This window comes from Mesitornis unicolor, unplaced genomic scaffold (assembly GCF_000695765.1).
Source record: "Mesitornis unicolor isolate BGI_N332 unplaced genomic scaffold, ASM69576v1 scaffold51906, whole genome shotgun sequence".
Classification (NCBI taxonomy): Eukaryota; Metazoa; Chordata; class Aves; order Mesitornithiformes; family Mesitornithidae; genus Mesitornis; species Mesitornis unicolor.
Window position 1 is genome coordinate 22,327 of NW_010191330.1, and position 21,956 is coordinate 44,282.

Genomic DNA, 21,956 nt, shown 5'->3' on the forward strand with positions numbered 1-21,956 from the left:
CAGAAATTGGTAAAAGAGTGCATTTTATAATATTTCTTCTCTAAGTGGACAAAATTTCACACACTGTGACAAAACTGGTTCTTAACTTGTTCTTAATAGACTACGGATGACTTCAGGCTCATGTTGACTAGCTTCAGAGCTGAATATGCAAAAGGCTGGCATGAAACAGCACAGACGTGTATGGAACAGACATCATCACTGACATAACTAGTGAAGCCATGGGACTTGCAGTGAGAAAAAACAATTTCTATCAGTTGGCTGGGAAGCAAGTCAAAGATGAGAGAGAGGTTACAGGACTGTCAATATGTATTTTCAAATCAAAAGTTAATGACAATCACCTTAAAATAATAACTGATAAAGAGTACACTGTTCCTTTCTGTGACCCAATGTCCACAAAAGTTTAAAAAAAAAGTAAAAACAAAAGAAAGAAATCAATCTAGGTCAACTGCAACAAGAAAAATTGAATACAGAAATAGTGAGACACTGGAGAAATGATGTTTTGTCACTTTAAATAAAAGCTCCTAAAAGAGTAGCAAATCAAACTTGCACCAAAATGTCATTTTTTTCCTCATCTGCTGCACTGTGCAAAGGAATATTCAGATTAAAATTTTGGTCTTGTAGGGATAAAATAAGAAGCCCCTTTGCCTAAGGTTAAAATTTGTTTCCTCTTACCTGTGAAAGGTTCTGCAGGGAGTTTCTGATGGCGTGTAGGACCCTGCGCAGCTGCATCTCCCCAGTGGAGGGCGGGTTGATGGCATGAGGTCGATGAGGAAATCCAGCATGCCTTGGAGAGTAGGGACAGCTGAAGGGGGAAAGCAAGGTGCCGAGGGAAGAGCCAGAGATGCTTGGGACGCTGTGGGTGCTCAGCGTCCTCATGTGCTCGCAGAGCGGTCTGTCCTGCCACTCAGTGGGGAGGGAGTGGAGGGAGCACATTGACTGGGACATGTGTGCTGGCATGTGCAGCAGGCAGCTCTGTACCCTGCTGAGACTGGGATCCTCAAACAGCCTGTTGGGCCCAGACTGGGGCACTTCTTTTTTTGAGGATGAAGGTGCAATGAACAGCATGGATGAAGGTGTAATGAACAGCGTGGATTTGCACACCGGCTGGCTGGCGGCTGCTTCACCCTCACTTCTGTCATTCTCAGGTGTCACTTTCTCATCTTCTTCCACATGTGTGTACTTGAAGGTGAAAGAAGGAGGACTGCACAGAGTCTCTTTTCCTGGAGTTAACTGGACATTCACAGAGGACACCACTTTCACTGGATTCAGCAACGCAGATGGGAGAGACTGAGATCGCCTTAGAGGATAGCCCGATTCAGCAAACCAGAGTCTCTGCTTCCTCAGGAGATCTTTTGACTTTAGCAGAGTGTGTCCAGCCCTGGAATCGGATGTGCTGACAATCCTCATCTCAGCTCTTTGCAAGGCAACGTGGACCCTGTCCACAGATGATGAGGAGGATCCACCACCTTCCACGGACTCCATTGACTTGAGGATATGGTGTGTGTGGTACTGAGGAAACTCAAACACACTTCCTTCTTCCAGCAGGTCCAATTCCTTTTGCCCACTGGAAATGTCTTCCTCTTTAGAGCCAACCTCTCCTTGGACTGTTTCCAATACATGAGATGACTTGCTTTCACCTCCTTGATTTTGTTCAGTTTCATAGTCAATAATTTTCCTACCTTCGCTCCTTCTGTTCTCAGAAGGTGCCCCTACCTTTCGTCTCTCTACTTGAGAGATAATATCCTCTTCATCATCATCATTCTCTTCATCATCATCATCCTCCTCCTCAAACTTATTGCAACAGGGCAGTTCCTTGGCTGTTGGTGGCTTCTGTTCCTCACTGTGTGATGTCACGGTTGTCTCACTATCACAGCTGTCAGCACTGCTTCCCATGCCCTGCAATGACTCCTGAACCTAGGAAAGATAGGAGCCAGCACAGAGGTGAACATACTGGAGATTAAACTACTGCCTTCTCAGGGGTGAGGCTCAGAGTCCAAGTCAATATTCATTAGGCATTATGGTGAAGGGCAGAAAGAATAATGCAGTTATTGTGCAAGAAAAACTGTGAAGGACAACAAAGAAACCATAGTATCAGGTAGGTTAGGTGCATATTGAAGTATGGCACCAAAAGCAGGCAGCTTTAAAAAAGAAAAGCTAAAACTATTCACACGTGTTTGATTTGACAATAAACTCTTCATTGCCAGAATAGAAGTGGCAGCAGAGTAGAAGAGTAAAAAGAGGAAGATGCTAGTATTTAAGGTAACAATGGCAAAAGGATAGCAGAGTAGAAGCACATGGTGTCTCCCACATATAAAGTTTCACAGTCAGCCCTGAAATGAAGGGTGGTATTAGGGAACACATACAGAGATGTGAGGAGATCTGCAGACCGTAGTGAAAACAGTGTCACACTAAGAATGGGAAAACCAGTCTGCCTATACACTCAGCTTGTCTAAAGTCACAGAATTGTATGAGACTAGGAATCTCACATTAGGCTGCCAATCTCTATGGAAGGCTGCATCCAGTACTATTACCCCCATCCTCCCTCCCTTTCTCCTAATACCTCTTATCCTTTTCATTCTAAATCACAGTTAAAAACAGAGCACATGTATGAGGGAGATGCTAATTTAACAGGTAACAAATGGCAGGAAAAGCATCTATGAGAAAGGGGGGAAAAAAAATCTATGGATTACAAAGCATATTCCTTAGGCTGGTATGAGTGACTGGTATATTTACAAGCAGGCAAGACATTTTCATAAGAACATGTATCAAAAAGTACAGTCTTGGAAGTTTACCATACTTGATGCATTAACTAAAAATCTAGAGAAGCTTTTCCCATCTCTAATATCTGCAGCTCTCACTGCCATTAGGATACTATCAGTTTCTTCTAGAGAGATTACTTATGGTGTATGTCAGGCAACAGTTCCTTCTCCAACCACCTAGAAGAAAATTTCAGACATGAAGGTGAACTTCGTAAATATGTGCTTGACGTTGCACTCACTGGCAGAGTCACAGACTAGTATGAAAGACTGTACAGGTTCGGATACTGGTATTAAAATAAAAAAGGTTGTAATTTCTAGGTGAAATTAGGTGTGATACATCTGTGCGTATCTGTATCTTGAATCCTCCATGACATTGTTCACTTACAAGTCAGGCAAGAAAAACTTCAAAAACATGGATGGAGAATTCTTCTCACTTTTTCAGTAACATAAAAGTGCCTTGCAGAATATCCCATCTTAATGTCAAAATCTCCCTTAGAAATCTTTATTTTGGATGTCAAGGATGAAAGACAATACAGTTCCAGCTATTCAGTTTTCTCCTGAGTTTCACAGGAATGCTATGGCTGCTAGAGTCAATTATTTAACAGTAGATGGCACTAACTTATTAAGTAAAGTACTAATGTACTTTTAAAAAACAATATACATCCCTCTGTATCCCCTTCATCTTCTTTTCACAGGTTCTCTTCACTAGCTGCCAAGTTCTCATTTCCCCTAGTCTCATCATTCACTCGTGTTTTCGGAATTCAACTCAGCACTTGGTCTGAACAAAGCAGTGAAGGTGTCAGAAGAGAGTCTAGTGACTCCATGGCACAAATCTCATGCAGTCTCAGTACAACTTTTCAAGACAGCATAATAGAAAGCAGAAAAATCTCAGCCCTTTACAGCCAACAAAAGTAAACTTCACCAGTCTTCCAGCGAAGGGGCACTTAGTTGCAACATGCTTTTAATGGACTCTTACTCAGGTTGCAACAAATATAAAGATCATGAACGAGCAACTCTAACCTGAGACTCCTTCTAACATACTTGACAATTTCATTGTAGTCCCAGTTTAGTAAAGAGCATAACCAGTATCTCAGACTATTATGCTCATTTCAGAGACTCAGGCTCATGATTTCCTTTATTCACTCTCTTGCTCTCGGAAAATCTAAGCTGATGTTTAAGGAAGACACAAAGACTAGTGCTGCCTTGGCTTTCATTTTGGTAATCACATGAAAAACTACTAAACTGGAAAGCACAGAATACCAAAATGGAAAAGCAATATTGAAGGATGGGGAGTGTGGGAATCTCTTCCTAGCAAGTGCCAAACAGCTTTAAAATTGTTTGGTGTGCCACAAGGAAAAAAAACCTGCAACATAAAAAAAAGTTCAGCAGCTGCAAGCCACAGAAATTAAATCACTGGTGATATCCAGACTCCCATCTTTGTATTCCTCCAGATTGTGGTTTAGGTCACAGACAGCTAACTGATGGCCTTGAGATCAGGATCCAACTCAGAGAGTTTTATCTGGCTGATTGACAGGTCAACCGAATCATGGCTATTACTGTGTGAATGTTTTAGGAGAGGCAAGAGAACACCTCTCCTAAATATCAGTTACAACAGTATGCAAATGTGTGTATCAAGCAGACACCTAAGCACCACGCTGGAACAAAAGCCTCCCCTAAGACATATGGTCTCTGGTCAGTATCATGGCAAGTTCTGGGACCAAGATCAAAGGAACTGGAACAAGAGCAAGTATGGGAGCTTAAGATCAACTAGACATTAGTGTATTTTCACAGTTAAGTTAGTATGAAATAGTTTTCACTTTCTGTCAGCTCCTAACTAAAAAAACAAAAAAAGAAAAAAAAAAAGAAAAATATGCAAAATAAAATGAGTAGGAAGGCAAAAACGATACAAGAAATGAAGTAATCAGCACAAAAGCTATATTCTTTCATTAACTTTATCTCTACTCACTGCAGTCATGAGAGCAGTGGACTGGGATTCTGGAGCCTCAGTTGGTGAGAAAAGATACATCAGAAGTTCTTATTCCAGGCCCAAATATACCCAGATTATCCTACTAGAAAAACTTTAAAATTTTAACACAGATCTTTAAGGGATTCAGCTCGTCCAGCTCTGAAAATGAGAAGTTTTACAAGATCTAGACTGATGGTCACGATAGCAGTCAAACATCAACATCCCTCCTGCCCTCCTTGGGTCCCTATCATCCCACAGTAATTAGCAATATTTTAACCACAGCTTGGGGACCTTACCTGAAGCTGATTAAATGGAGAACAATCTGTGGAGGAGTCCTCAGCGAAGCCACTGCTGTCAGAGTGCTGACTTGCGCTCCGTAACAGCTGATCTGCTTAAAGCAAGGAAAATGCAACTTTAGTTACTTTACAAATCACAACCTTTCACACCCAATCACATTCAATACATGCTTTCCTGTTACATCAATGTAACATTAAGTAGATAACACAATTCCTTTTCAAATTCCACTTCGAACAATTCAGAGAAACAGCTTGTTTGTTTCAAATAAAACCTCTTCTCATGCAAAGCCCTACTTGTGAAACTTCAAGCAGCAGTGGAAGAGAAACTATCTTTTACATTTTGCTTTCCTGTGCTGTGGAAAAAACCCCACTCTGCAGATGCTGTCACTGCTGGAGTTTTCCTTCCATAAAACTCAATCACCGGTTAATTCACATGCAGGCAGTGGAACAGCTGCTTCTGTATTGACATGTACAGAGTCGACACCCCTCCTGATCATGGCGATAAAGGAGATCTCCTGACAACCTACACCACTCTGTACACCCAGAGGATCAGCATGACATGAGCAGAGAGGGCGATGCGCAGGACTCTGGGGAACTGCTGGAGGTGGTCCTCCACTGGTTTAGCGGACAAATACAAAACATCTCTGACACATCAGTGGGCGACCTGCCAAAGTGCATGCCCAGCGCTCATGCTAAATACGAAAGATAAGATCTTCCTGCTTGTTCCTTTCTACTTACATTAGGTAAGTGTTAAAATAGCCTAAAGAGACTCTAAAATCCTCAGTGCTACCCAGGAGTGGTTGCCTCTAGTGCAAGCATAATAGCCACAAAGCTGCTTTTCAAGGAGATCTCAGCAAGCTCTGCAGTACACTATTGCACTTATAGTGCTCCCTGCTAGACACAGGAGGCACTCACCAGGTATGGGGTTTACCTTAGAGCACCATAAACATTTTGTTTAAACAGATGGCAGTCTGGCCAACAACCATATTGCACCTCTAGTTTTTGGCAGATGCATAAAAGCTTGGAGATGGGATGAGATCACAGCAGCCTGTAGCCACCCAACCTTCTCCTCATTCTGAGGTTAGAGCTTGCTGCTGTCTTCTTGGAGGCTTAATGCAGAATTTTGCTCCACATTCCTTCAACCACTTAATTGTCATCATATAATTAAACCCAGTTCACAGCTCAATGCATTGGAATGCATTATGAAAACCATTGGATATTCAGAAGTAATTTTTTTTAGTACTAATTTTGATGAACATTTCACTAATGTTGAAATAAAAGCCCGCACAGGCCCAGAAGTTTGTGAAGACCAGAATAGGCAAACTGCCCATTAAACTTCTGTATCAGCGATTTCACACAGTTTTTAGGGAGTGCCTTTCAAATTGTGCTGCTGTTCTGTTATCATGGTAGCCATGATATCCTGAGATGATAAACAACTTTTCTCCCTCAAGACAGACATCCCCACCCAACTCCCAGCAAAGACAATGGAAATTACTTCCTGGAGAACTGGACTGCTTATTAACTGCTTAGTACAATTAATACTTTGGAAAGAGCATGCCATGAACAGGTTGCCACTGGAGCTGAAGCTGGTAGGAAGCTGCCACCTCCTCCAAGTCACCTACTTTGGCCTCTCTGTCTCTTATTCCTATTTGGTAAACTTGAATTTAAAAAGAAAAAGCACTATTGGTGAAAGCCTTAGCCACGGGGGAGAGATTCCACCTAGTTCAGATAAAGCAATTTACTAGTCTGTGTACTGGCATCTGGTTTCATGTGCATGAAGTTTATTACTACTCAAGAAAAATAATGACCTGCCCTTTTATCGCCTTCTCAGTCAATATTTCCTTTTTAGCTATAAAAAAATATATATATATATGTCTCCTCGAATCAATTCTTGGCCTCCTCAAAGACACTGTACTAAGGTAAAAATCAGTGGTTTAGATCATTTTCTATAGTGTTATTTATTTATGCACATGCTTTGACAGCCTTACATGACAGATACTGCCAGTCAAGTGGTCAGTGTAGAGCAGAGGCACTCATACCTGCCTCATCATCTTTATTCATGGCAACAGACCAGCACAGCATGAACAAGTTCAAATTGCCTTTGTTCCACCTAAGGAGTCATTCCCTTAACATAGCCATCCCTTGCTTTTTGTGTTGCAGAGCTGCTGGGACTTTTTTTTAACATTTTAAAGTAAAAAAGAGAATACTTTTTTTTGTATAAGTGGTCATCTTCTACCACACCTTGCCCTTGTCTCTTGCAAGTTCTCAGAGTTCTCCACCATACCACTATCATGTAAATGTAGTAAAAACTTCTAAAGAACAGGAATATATACTGCTTCTGTAGTGAAGTGACAAGGTTTGGCTCTGTAAAGACTGGAAATACCAACTAGTACATTAGGATACATAATAGTATCTACTCTCCTTTTCAACTAATGATCCAGATGTACGACCTGCTCTATGGCATCTGGATGTTTCTCAGATTCGAGCAGATAAGGGGAAAGCATGAAAACGTTTTTTTAAAAAGCTAAAGAGTTACATTCAGATCTTGATTAAAATGCCTTCTGGCAATGGAGAGTCTTAAGAGAAGGAAGCTGTGATATGGTTTTTCTCTCTTCACCTTGAATGCAGAAAAATCAGCACCAAAGGCTGGGTTGTAGGGGCTAACCTGGGATCTTCCCTTGCCCTGCGTACCCCTACCAAGGCAATTATACTATCTGCAAAAAGGTCATTGCATGATGCTGACCCTGCAGCCCAAAGCTATTACTAACACTATGTAGAGGAAATCTTCTGAACTAGTGGGAGAAGGCCAGAGGTAGCATCATAAGGAAAGTGTGGGAAAAGAAACCAGCCAAGATGAACAAAACCAGAATGAACAATCAAACTCATGTTCCAGTTAAACAGAGCACAAATGAAAATGCCCCTTGGATTATTGTTTTAAGCTGTATTAAAAAAATCAAAATATTTTTAGGCACTGTATACATGCCAGAGAAATATGGGTATTCAGAAACATAACGAAGTTCTAAACAAGAACAGATGATGAAGAAACAAGTTTGCAGTTTACAAAACATGAGAGCACAGATTTATCAGAGAATCACTAATAATGGAATAATTCATCTATTGTAAAATAATATTCAGCTACCAATGGACTGCCAGTCTCACCAATCCAAACAGTCCCATCAGGAACTTGTCTTACACTTTGTGTCACTTAACTGCTCACAGAGAAAGGGATGAGAAACACGTGGAAACTGGCTTTGAAGCTTTAGTAACACCTATGTCTCCAGTACCTGCAGTATTGGCAAAGTTCTAACACACTTTGTATTTCAGGAGACTATTAATAAATTGACATTCCCAACTTAGCTACGAAGTATTCCATTAGGGGATCAGCTGCCCTTTTTCCTCATAACTATCACCCCAGCACTGTCAAAACCAGTCCAGTAGGAAGCTCTGCTGCAGGAACTCTTCAGAGTCCCTGGGGATTTCCTAGCTTCTGGACAGATAAGCACAGACTCCCACAAATATCAAATCAGTTCCAAATGTTTTCTTCTCACTCCTCCAACTCCAATCCCCTGTGGAGCTGCACCCACAGAGACCTATAAATACAGTAATATATTAAGGACAGGAAATGCTGATCGTGTGCTTTCTTCTCTTTTAAGAACTATGTTTTCAAAAGCAGTCAATGCTTTTGACTATCAATGTCAGATGCCTTAAAAGAAACAGGTTTGTGACTATTCAAAATTTCAGAGTCACTAGTGTCAGCTACGAGACACTCACAAATTACAACGCCTCGAGAATACTTTGTTCTCTACATTGTACCTATATTTGTCCTGTTCGTTGGGCATTTTTGAAATGGAAGGTACTGCTGTATAAATACTTTAGGGAGAATTTTGTTTTCCAACTAACAAACCTTCCTTCCAGATAAATTCACAGTAAGGTTTTTTATAGTGGACATTTAGCAGCACTCTATGTTTACAGTGCAAAGCAAGTGAAGCTTTTAATTCTTCTCTACTGCATTCCTAAAAAAAAAATTAAATACATCTACATTTGAGGTTCGCAACAACAAAGAACACAATGCCAGTTTTGGGCATAATGGATAATATAGTTCAGTTCAGTACCATTTGGAAGACATGACCTAACAAGTACATCAAGCTAGTCAATATGACACAGAATTCTCTCTATCTCGTATGAAGTGTTTAACAGATGCAGTACTATAGCAAAGCAATCACTTGCAAGCCACTCTGAAAATCTAAGCTTACCACTTATAAACAAAGCTAATCTGAAATGGGAAACATGCTCCAACGAGGAGTCTAAGCAGCAGATGACCCAGTGTTGTTCAAAAACATCTTAAGAGTCTCCAGACTATTTCAGTAGAGAACATTAAAAAAAAATTCAACTACTTTGCATCTTATTATAGACCCTCTTAAAATGCCTTCTAAACTGTTCTAAACATCAGAGAAAGTATCCACAGCTTTCTATGTAGAAGTAAAATGATATTACAAGTTTTATAACCTTCTGCACTGAACAGCGCTACCCCTGCTAATTGACACAGAAGTAACCACATACGAAAAAAAGATACAAATTTATTCCTTCAGGGGAAGTATTCATTTGGAACAAATTTTTGTTTATGAGATTTTACGTACAGTAGAGTCAACATCAAAGAAAGAGGTGGGTCTGTATGAGGATTATCAACTGAAATCACATTGCAAAACAAAACGGAATTTCATGCTGACCCAACCTGAAAGATTACTAGTGAGAGTGGCATTTTACATTCAGATCTTCAAACATGTTGAGCACCTGCCCTCTGAGAAAACACGCCTCTACATTGTCTCATGTTGGACAACCTGCAAAAAAAAAATTGACTACTGGTTTTCAATGTTTTGGATAAGTTCTCCACCAAATGCTCTACCTCTTGGCAATTTTACCAAAACCTGTCTAGAACAGAATCCTAAGCTTTCCACATCTTCCAGGAGAAATAAAATGTTGGTCCCAGGATAATTTTCAGCAAACATGCAGGTTCACCATCTGCACTGACATCCTTGGTAGGTAAGTCATAGAAACTCTAGGCAATACTTATATGATAACAAAATGTCATCGCTAATCTATGTCAAGTTTATTCAGAGGTTGGTGGGATACGCTAGCTGGAAAACAAGAGCCAGCATGCCCTACTTCTGCCATACTGCAAACCCATTGCTAGATCTGCTGGTACCTTTCAGCAGGTACACACAGGACCACCTGATTATTTTTTTTCCTTGCATGAAGGAGGAAGAAAAAAGATGATTACTGTGAACAGAAGATGAAAAAATGTATTTTTCTGCTCCCTGACTGCAGCTTCTTTAGTCATCTTTCTCTGAAAAGCTTTTTCTGAAACTGCTGAGGCCAGGCATACAACAGACCTGACCCATGAAGAGTACATCTCTTTACATGTAATCATATAAACCATGTAATCATGAACTTTAAAATACAGCCAAGGGAGAAAAGCTGGGAACAGTTCGAGATGCAGTTTCTGGTGGACCTTCTTTGTGTGGCCTATGTTTGTAACAGAAGAAGACTTGTGAGTGCAATGCTGTTGTACAAAAACACTGCTGAACTAGTAGCACAAGCTATCCCTAATAACCAGGCATTAACCTTCCCTGCTTAGTCCAGAGCACTGTCAACCGTGTTAATGCAACACAGTGACAGCTCACAAGTTTGTCAGTTCATTTGTGAAAAGGCAAATAAGACTATATCTGTTTCTTAAGACCGGGGTTTCTGCTTCTCTTTAGCATCTAGGGGTGCTACTCATGTTTCACCAAGAAGCTGCATTGCAGCTAAGCATCTCACCAAATGCAACAAGTTCTATTTCTTATTAACTACATGTAACAGCTAAAGAACGAACTTCACTTGCCAACATTGGGCAAAGTAACAATCACAAAATGAACTTAAAGTTCAGTCTTGTTTTTTTCCCAAGTCATAACACATATAAATAAGAATTTGAGATGAAAGCACAAACTAAGTGAGCCACAAAACCTGCACACAGTTTGCGGTGTGAAGGACTACAATTTCCATGTGGATGCAGAGACACCAGTCTGCTGTGCAGTCAGCTTACAGGCAGAGCAGTAGTGCATATGAAAAGGCTGGATGTATCATGCAATTCAAGTTTAAAACAATATAATTTTAGTTTAAATGGGTATCTTAAATTACAGGATCTGTCAGGGAAAAAAATCTGAATTAACATCTCAATTCCTCTGAGCTATCATCAATCATACAAAAGTGAAAACAGTCATAGGGCTGTTGTCCAGCCTGTAATTTGGTCGTCAGTTTGCAGTAATGTTCTGTGATTTGGCTTAGAGAAAAGAAACCAAGATCTTTTTTATTTCTAAAGAGAAAATAAACTTTAGAAGTTTTAAACAGCTGAATCAGCATTTCAGAGAGGGAAGGACACTTGGCAGAGTGCTGTCTCCCAGGAGTTGAAGTCTACTCACCTTTCCTTGACTTGGTCACTGCCAGCTGGTGAGAAGCTGGAACGTGCGGTAGATCCCCCTCTGTACTCTGGATCTATCAGGAAGAGGAGATTAATAATTTGTCAGGCCAATTGGAATACGTACCTGTGCTTAAAAATGCCCAAGCTATATACCACTGCACATGGTGGGGGCAGGAGGTGCTGGTATTCTTCTTCTCCAGTCCAACAGTCTGTAATGATTGAGGAAGTCAATAGTATCTCCTTGAGCCAAAGTAATATTTTATGTGTTACTCAGCAACACCTCTGTAGGTCAACAGTGATCCCTAGGGCAGCACCTCTCACTCACAGCACAGGGCTTCCCTCCGGTTACATTCATTGTGCGAAAGTCCAGGAAATCACATCTCATGACAACACTGAGAGTTCTCAGTTCCTCTTTGACTTAAGACTAAAATAATTGTGTGAAAACACCTTTACACTACTGTCTTTTCCGTTCAGCAGTCCTGGCCTCTCATTTGAATATAAAAACCAAATAAAATACATTTAGAAAAACATCTCAAGAGGTCAGCACATAAGGACTGTTACCTGCTGTCCTACCAACTACTTCCCACAAGCCATCAGAACAACTCAGACCCTGCCAGAACCTGCTCCAGACTTCACCAGGCTGCTGCTCATGGAAATACTTCTTGTGTCTTTCAGTACAAAAAAAGAAAATAGTGTATTCAGAACCACACAGATTTCAACAGGGAAGCTCAAAACTACATGAAAATTAATTCTATTACTTAACCACTATGTGAAACACAGCCTTATTAAGAAGGGAGCTCTCAGACGACCGTTCAAACAATGAAAATAATATGCCTAAAGCCTCAACAGGGAGGCCTTTGTTTTGTTCAACAGCTATATGTTTTCTCTTTTGTGTGCTACAGAAAGAAAACCTTACTGGTTCACATGCAAATCTACACGCACAAAACCCCAAATCCAACTATCCCTCAACCCTTCCTTCCAACAGGCTGCCTGCCTAATTTAAAAATTACCAAGCAATGAAATTTTCATCTCCATTTTTGATCAACTTCAAAATGTAAAACCACGATACTGATGGTTTTAATCCCAAATTAGTATTTGCATTGATATATATGTATAGCAGCCATTTTCTTAATTACAAGGGTTTTGACAAGTACTTGGCCTGAACTTTTCACCATTACTAAGTGAACAGCATTACTCTTGCACAATAAATCAAGAGGCTTCTATTCCTTTAGGAGATGAAGGCTGTGCCAATGAAGTAAATGCTTGTTTTTTCCAAATGAAGGGGAGCATAGAAGGGACTCATCATTTAAATTTAGGAAAAGTACCTTTTAAAACAAGTATTTTATTTTATTTAAAAAAAAAAAAAGATGAACAGCGAGTAATCTTGCAGGCCCTTTGATCCAACTGGCCTGCCAGGAAAGGTTTCTTGATTGTCTCAAACCTCCTAGTTTCTGATGGCTAAATTTGAAGCCTCTCAACAGCTAAGCCTTTTCTCATCTAAATACCCTCCACCTCCTACCCTTGGCTGGGAGACAGCATCCTGGCCACGTTCGCAACACAGTGCAGTTCAACCAGCGTGCAGAAGCACTCCCCTCTCCTTCCCCATCCCTTCAGCCAATATTGATGCTGGCAAACGACCTTCGAGACTGTAATTGGCCACCTCAGGAGAGGGTGTTTGGGGGAAATCCTGCCCTGACTCACTCCTGCACTGGCTATCTTCACAGCCACAGACTTCCGAAGGGCGCGCAAACCTCCAAGGCATTCATAAGCATGGAAGGAACTTCCTTGATATATCTGTCATCTTTCTTATGCATACAAATGCACTCCAAGGCAAGCTGGGAAAACAGAAGGAGGAGTTATTTTCACTGTTTCAAATCCAGTATATTGTTCATTATACCCTGCTTAGAAACACATGAAAATAAAATTACACCACCGGGTATTGTTCTGAAGTTTCTTCAACAAAACCAAATCTCTCCCTCCCAGGGATATGAAGGCAGTTGATACGTGTATGTTATATTGTGTAAATAAAAATTCACTGCAATCTCATCCCACATTGCAAGTCATCTTGCCAAACCATCTGTGTTTACGCACTGGCATTGCAAAGTATGTCAACCAAAATTTCACAAACACATTGCAATTGCTTTGTGCAGAATTCAGCAAGACTTACTCATGTCACAACCCTTTACAGTCCAACTTAGTCTGAAGGAAAATTCCATTCCTTTTGGTTTGTTTGTTGGTTGTTTTTTTTTTCTAATTAGTTGTTTCAATTTCACTCAAGAGTACCAAACCCACAGATTTCTCCTCTGGAGTATGTGAAACCAGTCCAACTATCAAGAATGCAGCAAAATGCATTGCCACTCACACCCGTCCCATTGTGCCAATGCAAACATCTGTGCAGCTACACAACAAACTGAATCAAGAAAATTATCCGGCTGAAAACTAAGCCAGAAAAAAAAATATATCAAAATACACTAGGTTTCTTTTTCCCCTTTCTACTAGATCAGTCCTTCGTTCTGGTTCAGTAGATGGCCACACAACATGTGAGTGGTGACACACAGGCACAAACAAGTGGCAAGAAGGCTGGATTACCTTTTTCTACTTAATGAGTGCCTTCAGCTACATTAGTTGATCTAGAAGAGCCTGTAATGACAATATGATACTAGACACAGTATCTACTAAAAAAGTGTCCATAGAAACATCTATTGATTTAAGTTAAGACAGATCTTACAATTCAAGGTATGAGTCTATGCAAAAAAAAAAAAAAAAAAGAAAAAGCATTCTTGAATTTGTAGGCTGCACATTTACTAGCCCAATTAACGAGGCACTTACTGGACCCTGGGAATTAAAATCCCTTTGGGACAATTATAAATTAAAAAAATGGATACATTCATTTATGAAGATATTAAAAGGTAGCTAATACAGAATTTGTAACTAAGCCATCGCCAAAGGCAGCTCAAATAGTGACTTTCACTGTCATAATTCCCAGAGAACAAACAAATCAACATAGATTGTCATCAAAACTGAAAGTTACACAAGATGAGCATCTCACCCTACATGATAGCCCCTTTCGTGTAACAACATGCTTGCTCCATCCACAAATTTGTCCTTAATCAATATAAACTGATAAACTGAACTTACTTTTAGGCAACAAAAATAATTACTTCCAGTTGCCAATTTAAGCAAAATAAAAATCTAAACAAGAAGCTTTTACATATACAAAGTCTAACCTAGATCTATCTCCACAGAAAGTTTCTAGCAGCTTTGCCAGTGACTGCAATTACCTGAGTTCCGATGAAAAAAAGAAAGAAAATTTCCCTGGTTGACTCTCAGGAAAAACAACAACAGCAGCACCACCAAGTTATTTCATTAGGAGGATCAATTAGAGCAGTCTACCAAGAGTGACCGACAACTGTCCTATCACCAGGGGAAATTAAAGTATTCCTGGAGAACATACTGTCAACTACACAGGAGGGAACATTCCTCTGCTGGCAACCAGCAAGTTATGTAAACCATACGCAAAAACAAAGTCATCTATCTCCACCTACCTCTTCCATCTCAAAGGAGTCCTTCTGCTGCAGCATTAGATTCATTATGGATGGGTTTGCGAGGGGAGCGCAGGGGTCTCTATCTGGCAATGTCGCAGGCAGCCTTTGCGTGGAAGCACTGCTTTTGGATGTGCTGGAACTGCTGCTGAGGCTTGGCGAGTCCAAAGGACCAGATTCCTCACACGGTGTATCCTGGGCACTTGCCAATATGCTGCTTTGCACGTCTACCGGAGGCACCATACCCTCTCGCTCATCTTCAGTCCCAGCAGGAAGGTTTGCAAGTTTGTGTGTGTCCACAGCATTTGTCTGACTACTGGCTATCTCCTCCTTTACGGTAGCCAAAAAAGAGGGAGAGTCTTTCTTTTTAGAGTATTTTGCTAACTTAGACTCATTTTTAACATCATTTTCCTCACTCCCTGATTCAGCTGGACATTTCCCTTTTTCAATAGGTGAAGGAATTGAGCAGCCACTGCCGTCAGTTGGCTGTGTGCCACACAGATTGAGCTTTGACAAGGTCTTCATTAACCGACTGGCTGTATTGCTGCGATTTAAAGGAGGAGGGCTGGATGCCTCTTTGCTGGAAGACATGGAATTCATGCTACCAATTTTCTGCAAAGGAGTTCCAGAGACTTGAGAATACAAAGAAGAGAAAGCATTTGCCACAGTAGTAAGCACTTCAATCTGACGAAAACGACCTGCACAAGAATAAAACGTAAGGCAGAGTTTATGACGGCATTTGCTGTCATCACATCCCAGAACTGTTGAACCACCTCTACACAATTGTTTGAATCCTCAGAGTCAGCTCTTTCCTCATGTCTGAAGAAGGAAATTTCATCATAACCTCTGACCACCCCCCAACCCAAATCTCCTCCTACTGATATCAAGGGTCACAAAAGTTGACTGGCCACTGCTTAGTCCTGTAACGTGAAACTGATACCAAACAGTAGAGAAAAATGGAAAAAACCTTTGCAAGAGTGTTTACTAAATGCATGAGAATAACAGCAAGGAAAGCTTTCAAAAAATAAAAAAGGGACACAGGTAGGCAAGTGCAAGTTAACTTACAAAGTGCTAGGAATAAAAGGGTTACTTGCATTGCATTCTCAATCTATGAGCACAAGAGGACACTTCAGCTATGCCCTCATTTCAGAAACTCTCATTACTGACCTAACAAAGCTCCTGTCCGAGTCAATAGAAATACTGGCCCAGATTTCAAGAACTAAAGAAGTAGGTCGCTGCTGATAGCTTTCAAAAATCCCACCCAGATACTGAAGCACATACAAAAAGATGGATATTACTATTTGTTTCAGCTCTCGAAAGCTACAACAAGAGACAAGCTGAGGAGCAAGAGACAGGAATGATACAAAGCAGAAGGCAGTATATTTGACGTGATGCCTTTCATCGCCCTCCCCCACTATAAACCCCTTCTCCTCACCCCAAGGTGTACAACACTGACGGTCACCTCTTGCCATATTTAAGACCAAACAAGAGTTTTATTATGGATTCTGAACGGAATTTGGCCTATAGGCTGTAAAAGGTGTTTGCAAGAACAAAGATATACATTTTCCTTTGAGGTTATTTACATAGTTCAAAAACTAAAAAATAAACTTTTCTTCAAAAACCTACTTACTTGTTAAAGCAAAATTTGGATTTTCCACTTCCATGCGCTGTATTTGGGCATTCAAGAACACTTTGATATCTATCCCTCTGGCAAATGATGATGTATTAAAAAATCTCGCTGGAATTTTTGAAGCAATATCTGGTTCATCTCTTCCAAACCCAAGGTTATAAAGCACTTCTTCAGGATCTTCCTCATAAAGCTCCAGTAACTCAGAAACGCTAGACAAACGAAAAGATGTTTACTATCTACTTGCCTCTTTGTAGACAATTCCTTATGTCCAACTGCTACTTCAGCCCAGTAGCCAGTTTGGTCTATTGAACATTTTACTCCCACATCTCAGAGTACTTTAGAAAACAATTGTGGAGATCTCTGCATCTCAAGTTTTGGTTCTTATCACCAGAGACATTGGCTCAGACACCTCTCAGATCAAATACTGTAATTTATAGTCAGCCCTTACTCTGCAGAGCTCCAATTTTAAAATGTTACCAAAATTTCAGACATTTCTAACATTTAGGTCCATTTGTTAGTAGTTACTGCAAACCACAACTGAAAACAAACAGCAGTTTTTCAAGCAACCAAATGAAAATTCCCTTCTCAGCTACTAAACACAACAAAAACTCAAGCCAACTCCATTTAACTGAGGAACAGAAGAAGTAAGTTTTGCCAGCAAAACGTGCCAAATTCCACTGAACTGTGCCATGACCTTCAAAGCTCAGTACTCCTTTACCTTGAAACAGTCGCACTGCTTTTTCCAGACCCGGTGGAGTTCATACTTCTCCCCTTCTGGTGGAACTGCAGCCTCCTCTCCTTCGCCAGCACACCATTGCTGTCAACACAAACAGAGGAGACCCCTGCGATAAATCCTTTCTGGTCAGGGAGGTCCGTCTCAGATGAAAGCTAAGCCTCCAGTACTGCTGAATTTCTCTTTTCCCCTTCAATGTTATCTGGTTTATATTAGCCATGTCATTTATCGAAATACAATAACAAAAGCAAACCCTGGGATGCCTCAGTAAAAACGTACGTAGATGGTAAGAATTTGAAGGCAAATGCAAGCTGAGAAAATAAATCCCTGATCTCCCCTTGCTGCCCCACCCTCCCCGATCCCAACCTCCCTTCCCAGCAAGGAAGCCCAATCTCGAGTGATCCACCCTGCCCAGCCTGTCCCTGCCTTCCCTGTGCCACCGCCTCCTCCAGCACCTCCTCCAGGGCCACCTCTCCATGCCTTGGGTACCCAGCTCCCCTGGGTACCTCCAGCTGCCACCCTGGCAGTGGCCGGGGAAGCTGAAGAGGCTCCAGGCTGGAGGAAACAGAGCAAGACAAACTCCAATCAGACTGCCACAGTTGCTTTCCCAATCCCAAATAATTTCCTCCCTGCATCTGGAGAAGGCACCTCAGCATTAGGTGGAACTTTGGGCTCAAACACACTGTTACTGCCAGTCTCTCTGGGGGACAAACCTTCCCAGGGTGAATTTTATTGTACAAATCCTAAGACACACACACACACACAGACACACACACACAAAGCAGAACCATCGAGAAACCAAAGAAGACAGAGAATTCACGTAAAAGTGCATTTAGAGCCCAGCTCAGGAGGAGTAGCAAGGATGCCGCCCACACAGGCTGTGCTGATATTTCCTGAAGCCTCAATGGGGTTTTAGTTTCAGCACATTTCATTTAGAAGCTTTCCCTGTAAAGCAGGGGCCCCTCCACTCTCAAAGTCTTTTTTTTTCCCCACTCCTAAAGGACATCTGCTCTGAAAGGTAAAACTAATTTTTCCCTGAAATTTCTGAAATGGCAAGGGATCAGGGAGACAAAAAAGATAAATGATACTAAGTTATTTAGATTTGTCATTTCTCTGTCTTCTTTCTGCTACCCCAAAGTCTACATCAGGTCATCCGGAAGAAAAAACACCTGCATTTTTTTCTGCATCTCCTGAAGACTGTTTCTGTGCTATCTGGATCTTCTCCTTCCCCTCTCACATAAACAGACATGACCAGAAGAGCTTTAGCTCTGAGATAGCCTCCCGCTCCCAGTATAAATATTCCTCTGAAGTAAACAAACAAAAAAACAGATGTTTACCATGTTTCCATTTGGGTATCACTCTGCAGTTGATTAGCTGTAGAGATACAAGAAGTTACACACAGACCTCCTTAGAATTCTACTTCCCACAACCAGTATGAAGAAGCAGGCAGCGAGCACATTTACCAATATTACCACATAAGCCGTATTTTTTTCTTCCCATATAAATTAGATTATTAAGCATTTATACTATATGGCTGATATACAGATGATCTGGTTTAAACTGTTTAAAGTAAAATCTCACATGGACACATGTTTATATACTATCATTAATCATATTAACTTGAAATTTAAGGTGCAGTAAGCTTGTAATTGTTAATATAAACCATTTATTGCTTTGCAATTGAAGATGTGATTACCAGCTGCAGGGCTGTTCCCAGTGGGAAGGGGAGGAGGAGAAGCGAGCATGTGAGGATTGCTCTGGTAGAGAAAGTAAAGAATATAAGGCAGCTGGCCTCACAGCCAGGTACTGACACTATCTATATTCATTAGTCTTTTCATCAGTACAGATCACTCTCAAAGCGGAGCAGGGTCCTGGCTGCCTGAGCTGTGCAATCCATGAACGACAGCCAGGTGAACCCTACAGTGGCGATGGGACCAGTGGTCACACTTGGAGTCAAGAGGGCTCTGGAGGGAGGTCAGCTGCCAGGTACCAAGCACCTGGTCATCAGCTTCTGAGGAGGAAGTCAGTGCTTTCTGCAGCTGGATCAGGCCTGCTCCACATGTGAACATCCCAGGCAGCATCACTCTTTCAGAGAATCAACGCTCTGTCAAGCCAGAGGGTTGAGCGCCAGCTTTGAATTACGGGTTCTCCAAAGGGGTGACGCAACATTGACAAACTTGCCCCAGGAAACAGGCAAGGAGCATACATGTGCTACAGCAGCCCTCAGGATCAGCTATGAAAAGAGCAAAGTGATGTCAAACATGGTGCCAGGAAAACCCAGCATCTGGACTCGCTGTGCCAGCAGGGTACAGTCAGTAAGTGAGAGCAAAACATGGAAACATCACAACCCCTCTCTTCTTTTCAGAGGCATCACAAATAAACTCAAAACAAAGATGCCACTCTGTTTTCTTTTTTTTCTTTTTTCAATATTCTTGCCTATAATAGGAAGGTAAGCCTATTTATATGGATTAACTGGTGACTAGTGTGAACACCTAAACCATAGGTTTTAACAGCTCAGTAGAAGGCTGGGGTTACAGGACCCTGCTCAATGCCGTCTGTACCATTCACACAGGGCTCTGTCTTGTATCTGGATTCAAGCTGTCATGGACACACAGAGACAGGCTATTCATACCGGCCTCAAAGGGGCTGTCTGTCTAGCAGGGCACGCAGCTCTGCTCCCAGCAGCTCTGTTGTCCCCTTGTTCTCAGACGGGAAGCAAAACCCTGCACAAACAGCCACATCCTTACCCAGGGAAATCAACCAGTGATTCTAGTACTGGGAACTTGATAATCAGAAAAGCAGGAAATCAACCTTCTACCTAAATTGTGTCAAAGGCTCATAAAAAAATGAGAAATCCTTTGGAATGATAAGAGGAAAATTTTGAAAAGAAAAAAGTGACAAGATGTTTGAAATGTACTAACTCTTGTATTCTTGGCCATATACTCAGAGCTTGGAATACTGTTAGAAAGCTTTTCCTACAAAATCTTTGTACTGCAGGCAATCTAACAAGTAGAAAAGACTGTCAGTAAGAAAATTTAATCCTATTGAATCTACTGCAATAAGGGATCTATTTACTGCTTCTCATTCATTACCAGATCAAGGTCATTATCAGATCAACTGTTTTCCTTAGAAGCCTTGAATCTTGAAAAATTAAGATTTTTTCCTTCCTCCAGACCCTGTGCACTACTTTGACACCACTGGCAAGATTGCTCTGGAAAAAAGGGCTTTCTACTATACAAGTTCCAACACTATGCAAAAGCTGTAATTCAAAAAACATTAAAAGCTAAAGGGGGAAAGTGGTTTTTCCTTTTTTTTTCCCACACTGAAAACAGATACTGTATTATATTCCCTATTCTGCAATACTCCCAGGAATCAGTCTGCAAGACTGCTTCATGCTATTTTATCTCAGGATGCTGCTGTTAGAACAGGCTCCACAGTGCTTTTGTTTGTTTGTTTATGGACACCTCTAACACATGATCAACAGAGAGGCTAAAAGTCTTTTGCTAAGAAAAGTCCACCATGTCACATCTCCTTCCCACTAAAAAAAGGAAGAGAAAGAAAAGGCAAGCAGCTAGTGACAGCAAAGCGTATATCATGGCTGATCCAAAATACTTACTCAGCTTCTGTGCTTTTCATTTTTAAAAGCACTTAGCCCTTAATGGGTTTGCATCTTGGCTGAGAGAATTTCATTCCTCCTTTCCAAAACCCGCACATGCCACTCCCAAGGGATTCCGTGGAAGTGGGGCATGCATGGCTGCCAAGAGCAATCCATGGACAAGAAGAGCAAGGAGGAGAAATCACTTTCTCACAGACTCAGTGAGTGCTACAGGCTGTGCTGCCACTGTGGGCATTAAAATGAGAAGGCAGAATTGAATTCAGGGCTGTCTCTGACCTTCAAGTTAGACCAGAATGTCAAACACCAACGACAATCTAATAAACTCAAAAAGTAAATCTTCCTGCATTTTTCTATGTGCTTCATGGTGGTTTTCTAGCCAGCTTTATCAACTGCCTTTGATCAGAAAGGAAATGTCTTTCAAAATAAAAATCAAATGACTGAACATAATTTTTAATTATTTTTTTTCTAGAGAAAGAGTCATAATCCTGCCACACCCACCTTCAGCTCCCAGAGATAAGTCATCTTCAAAACTTCCTCCATTTCTCACCAGCATGCCTGAAAATGTACAGTTAGCAGTTCAATGACTAGAATGCTGCAGTCTGCTTTCCAACAGCTTAAGTAAAGATATTAGCAAGACATTTCAGTTGATACAACAGGATATAACCAGACTATATTTACAAACCCTGCATTACCTATACACTAAAAAGGCACTAAGAAGCGAGAAGTTAACATTTGAGAACATAGAAAAACTATTTTGAAAGGGAACAACCTCAACACTGCTTTATTTTTGTGCTTGGAAGCATTCCCAAGTCAACCTGCAAGCAAATTAACTTCAAGCAAGAACCTGGAGGTATCACTCAACACATCTGTGCCTTCTGCTACATTATCTGTCCTCCAGACACCTTACCAGGGGGATCCAGAGTCTGGGTCCAGCTTAGACACTCCCCTCTCTTTCCC

The 21,956-nt window shown here is 41.1% G+C and overlaps 1 protein-coding gene across 1 annotated transcript in view; it reads right to left on the reverse strand.

Moving 5' to 3' along the window:
- The window catches only part of SSFA2 (sperm specific antigen 2), a 34,592-nt gene that overhangs the window by 12,194 nt on the left and 442 nt on the right, over positions 1 to 21,956 (reverse strand). Inside the window, exons 2-9 of the mRNA XM_010186700.1 lie at positions 21,498 to 21,554; positions 18,721 to 18,757; positions 17,369 to 17,467; positions 16,651 to 16,859; positions 15,024 to 15,718; positions 11,480 to 11,552; positions 5,022 to 5,113; positions 673 to 1,914 (exon numbers count right to left, since the gene is read on the reverse strand). Coding sequence (XP_010185002.1) covers positions 673 to 1,914; positions 5,022 to 5,113; positions 11,480 to 11,552; positions 15,024 to 15,718; positions 16,651 to 16,859; positions 17,369 to 17,467; positions 18,721 to 18,757; positions 21,498 to 21,552 — 2,502 coding nt within the window. The 5' untranslated portion in view covers positions 21,553 to 21,554. The remainder of the gene's footprint in view (positions 1 to 672; positions 1,915 to 5,021; positions 5,114 to 11,479; positions 11,553 to 15,023; positions 15,719 to 16,650; positions 16,860 to 17,368; positions 17,468 to 18,720; positions 18,758 to 21,497; positions 21,555 to 21,956) is intronic.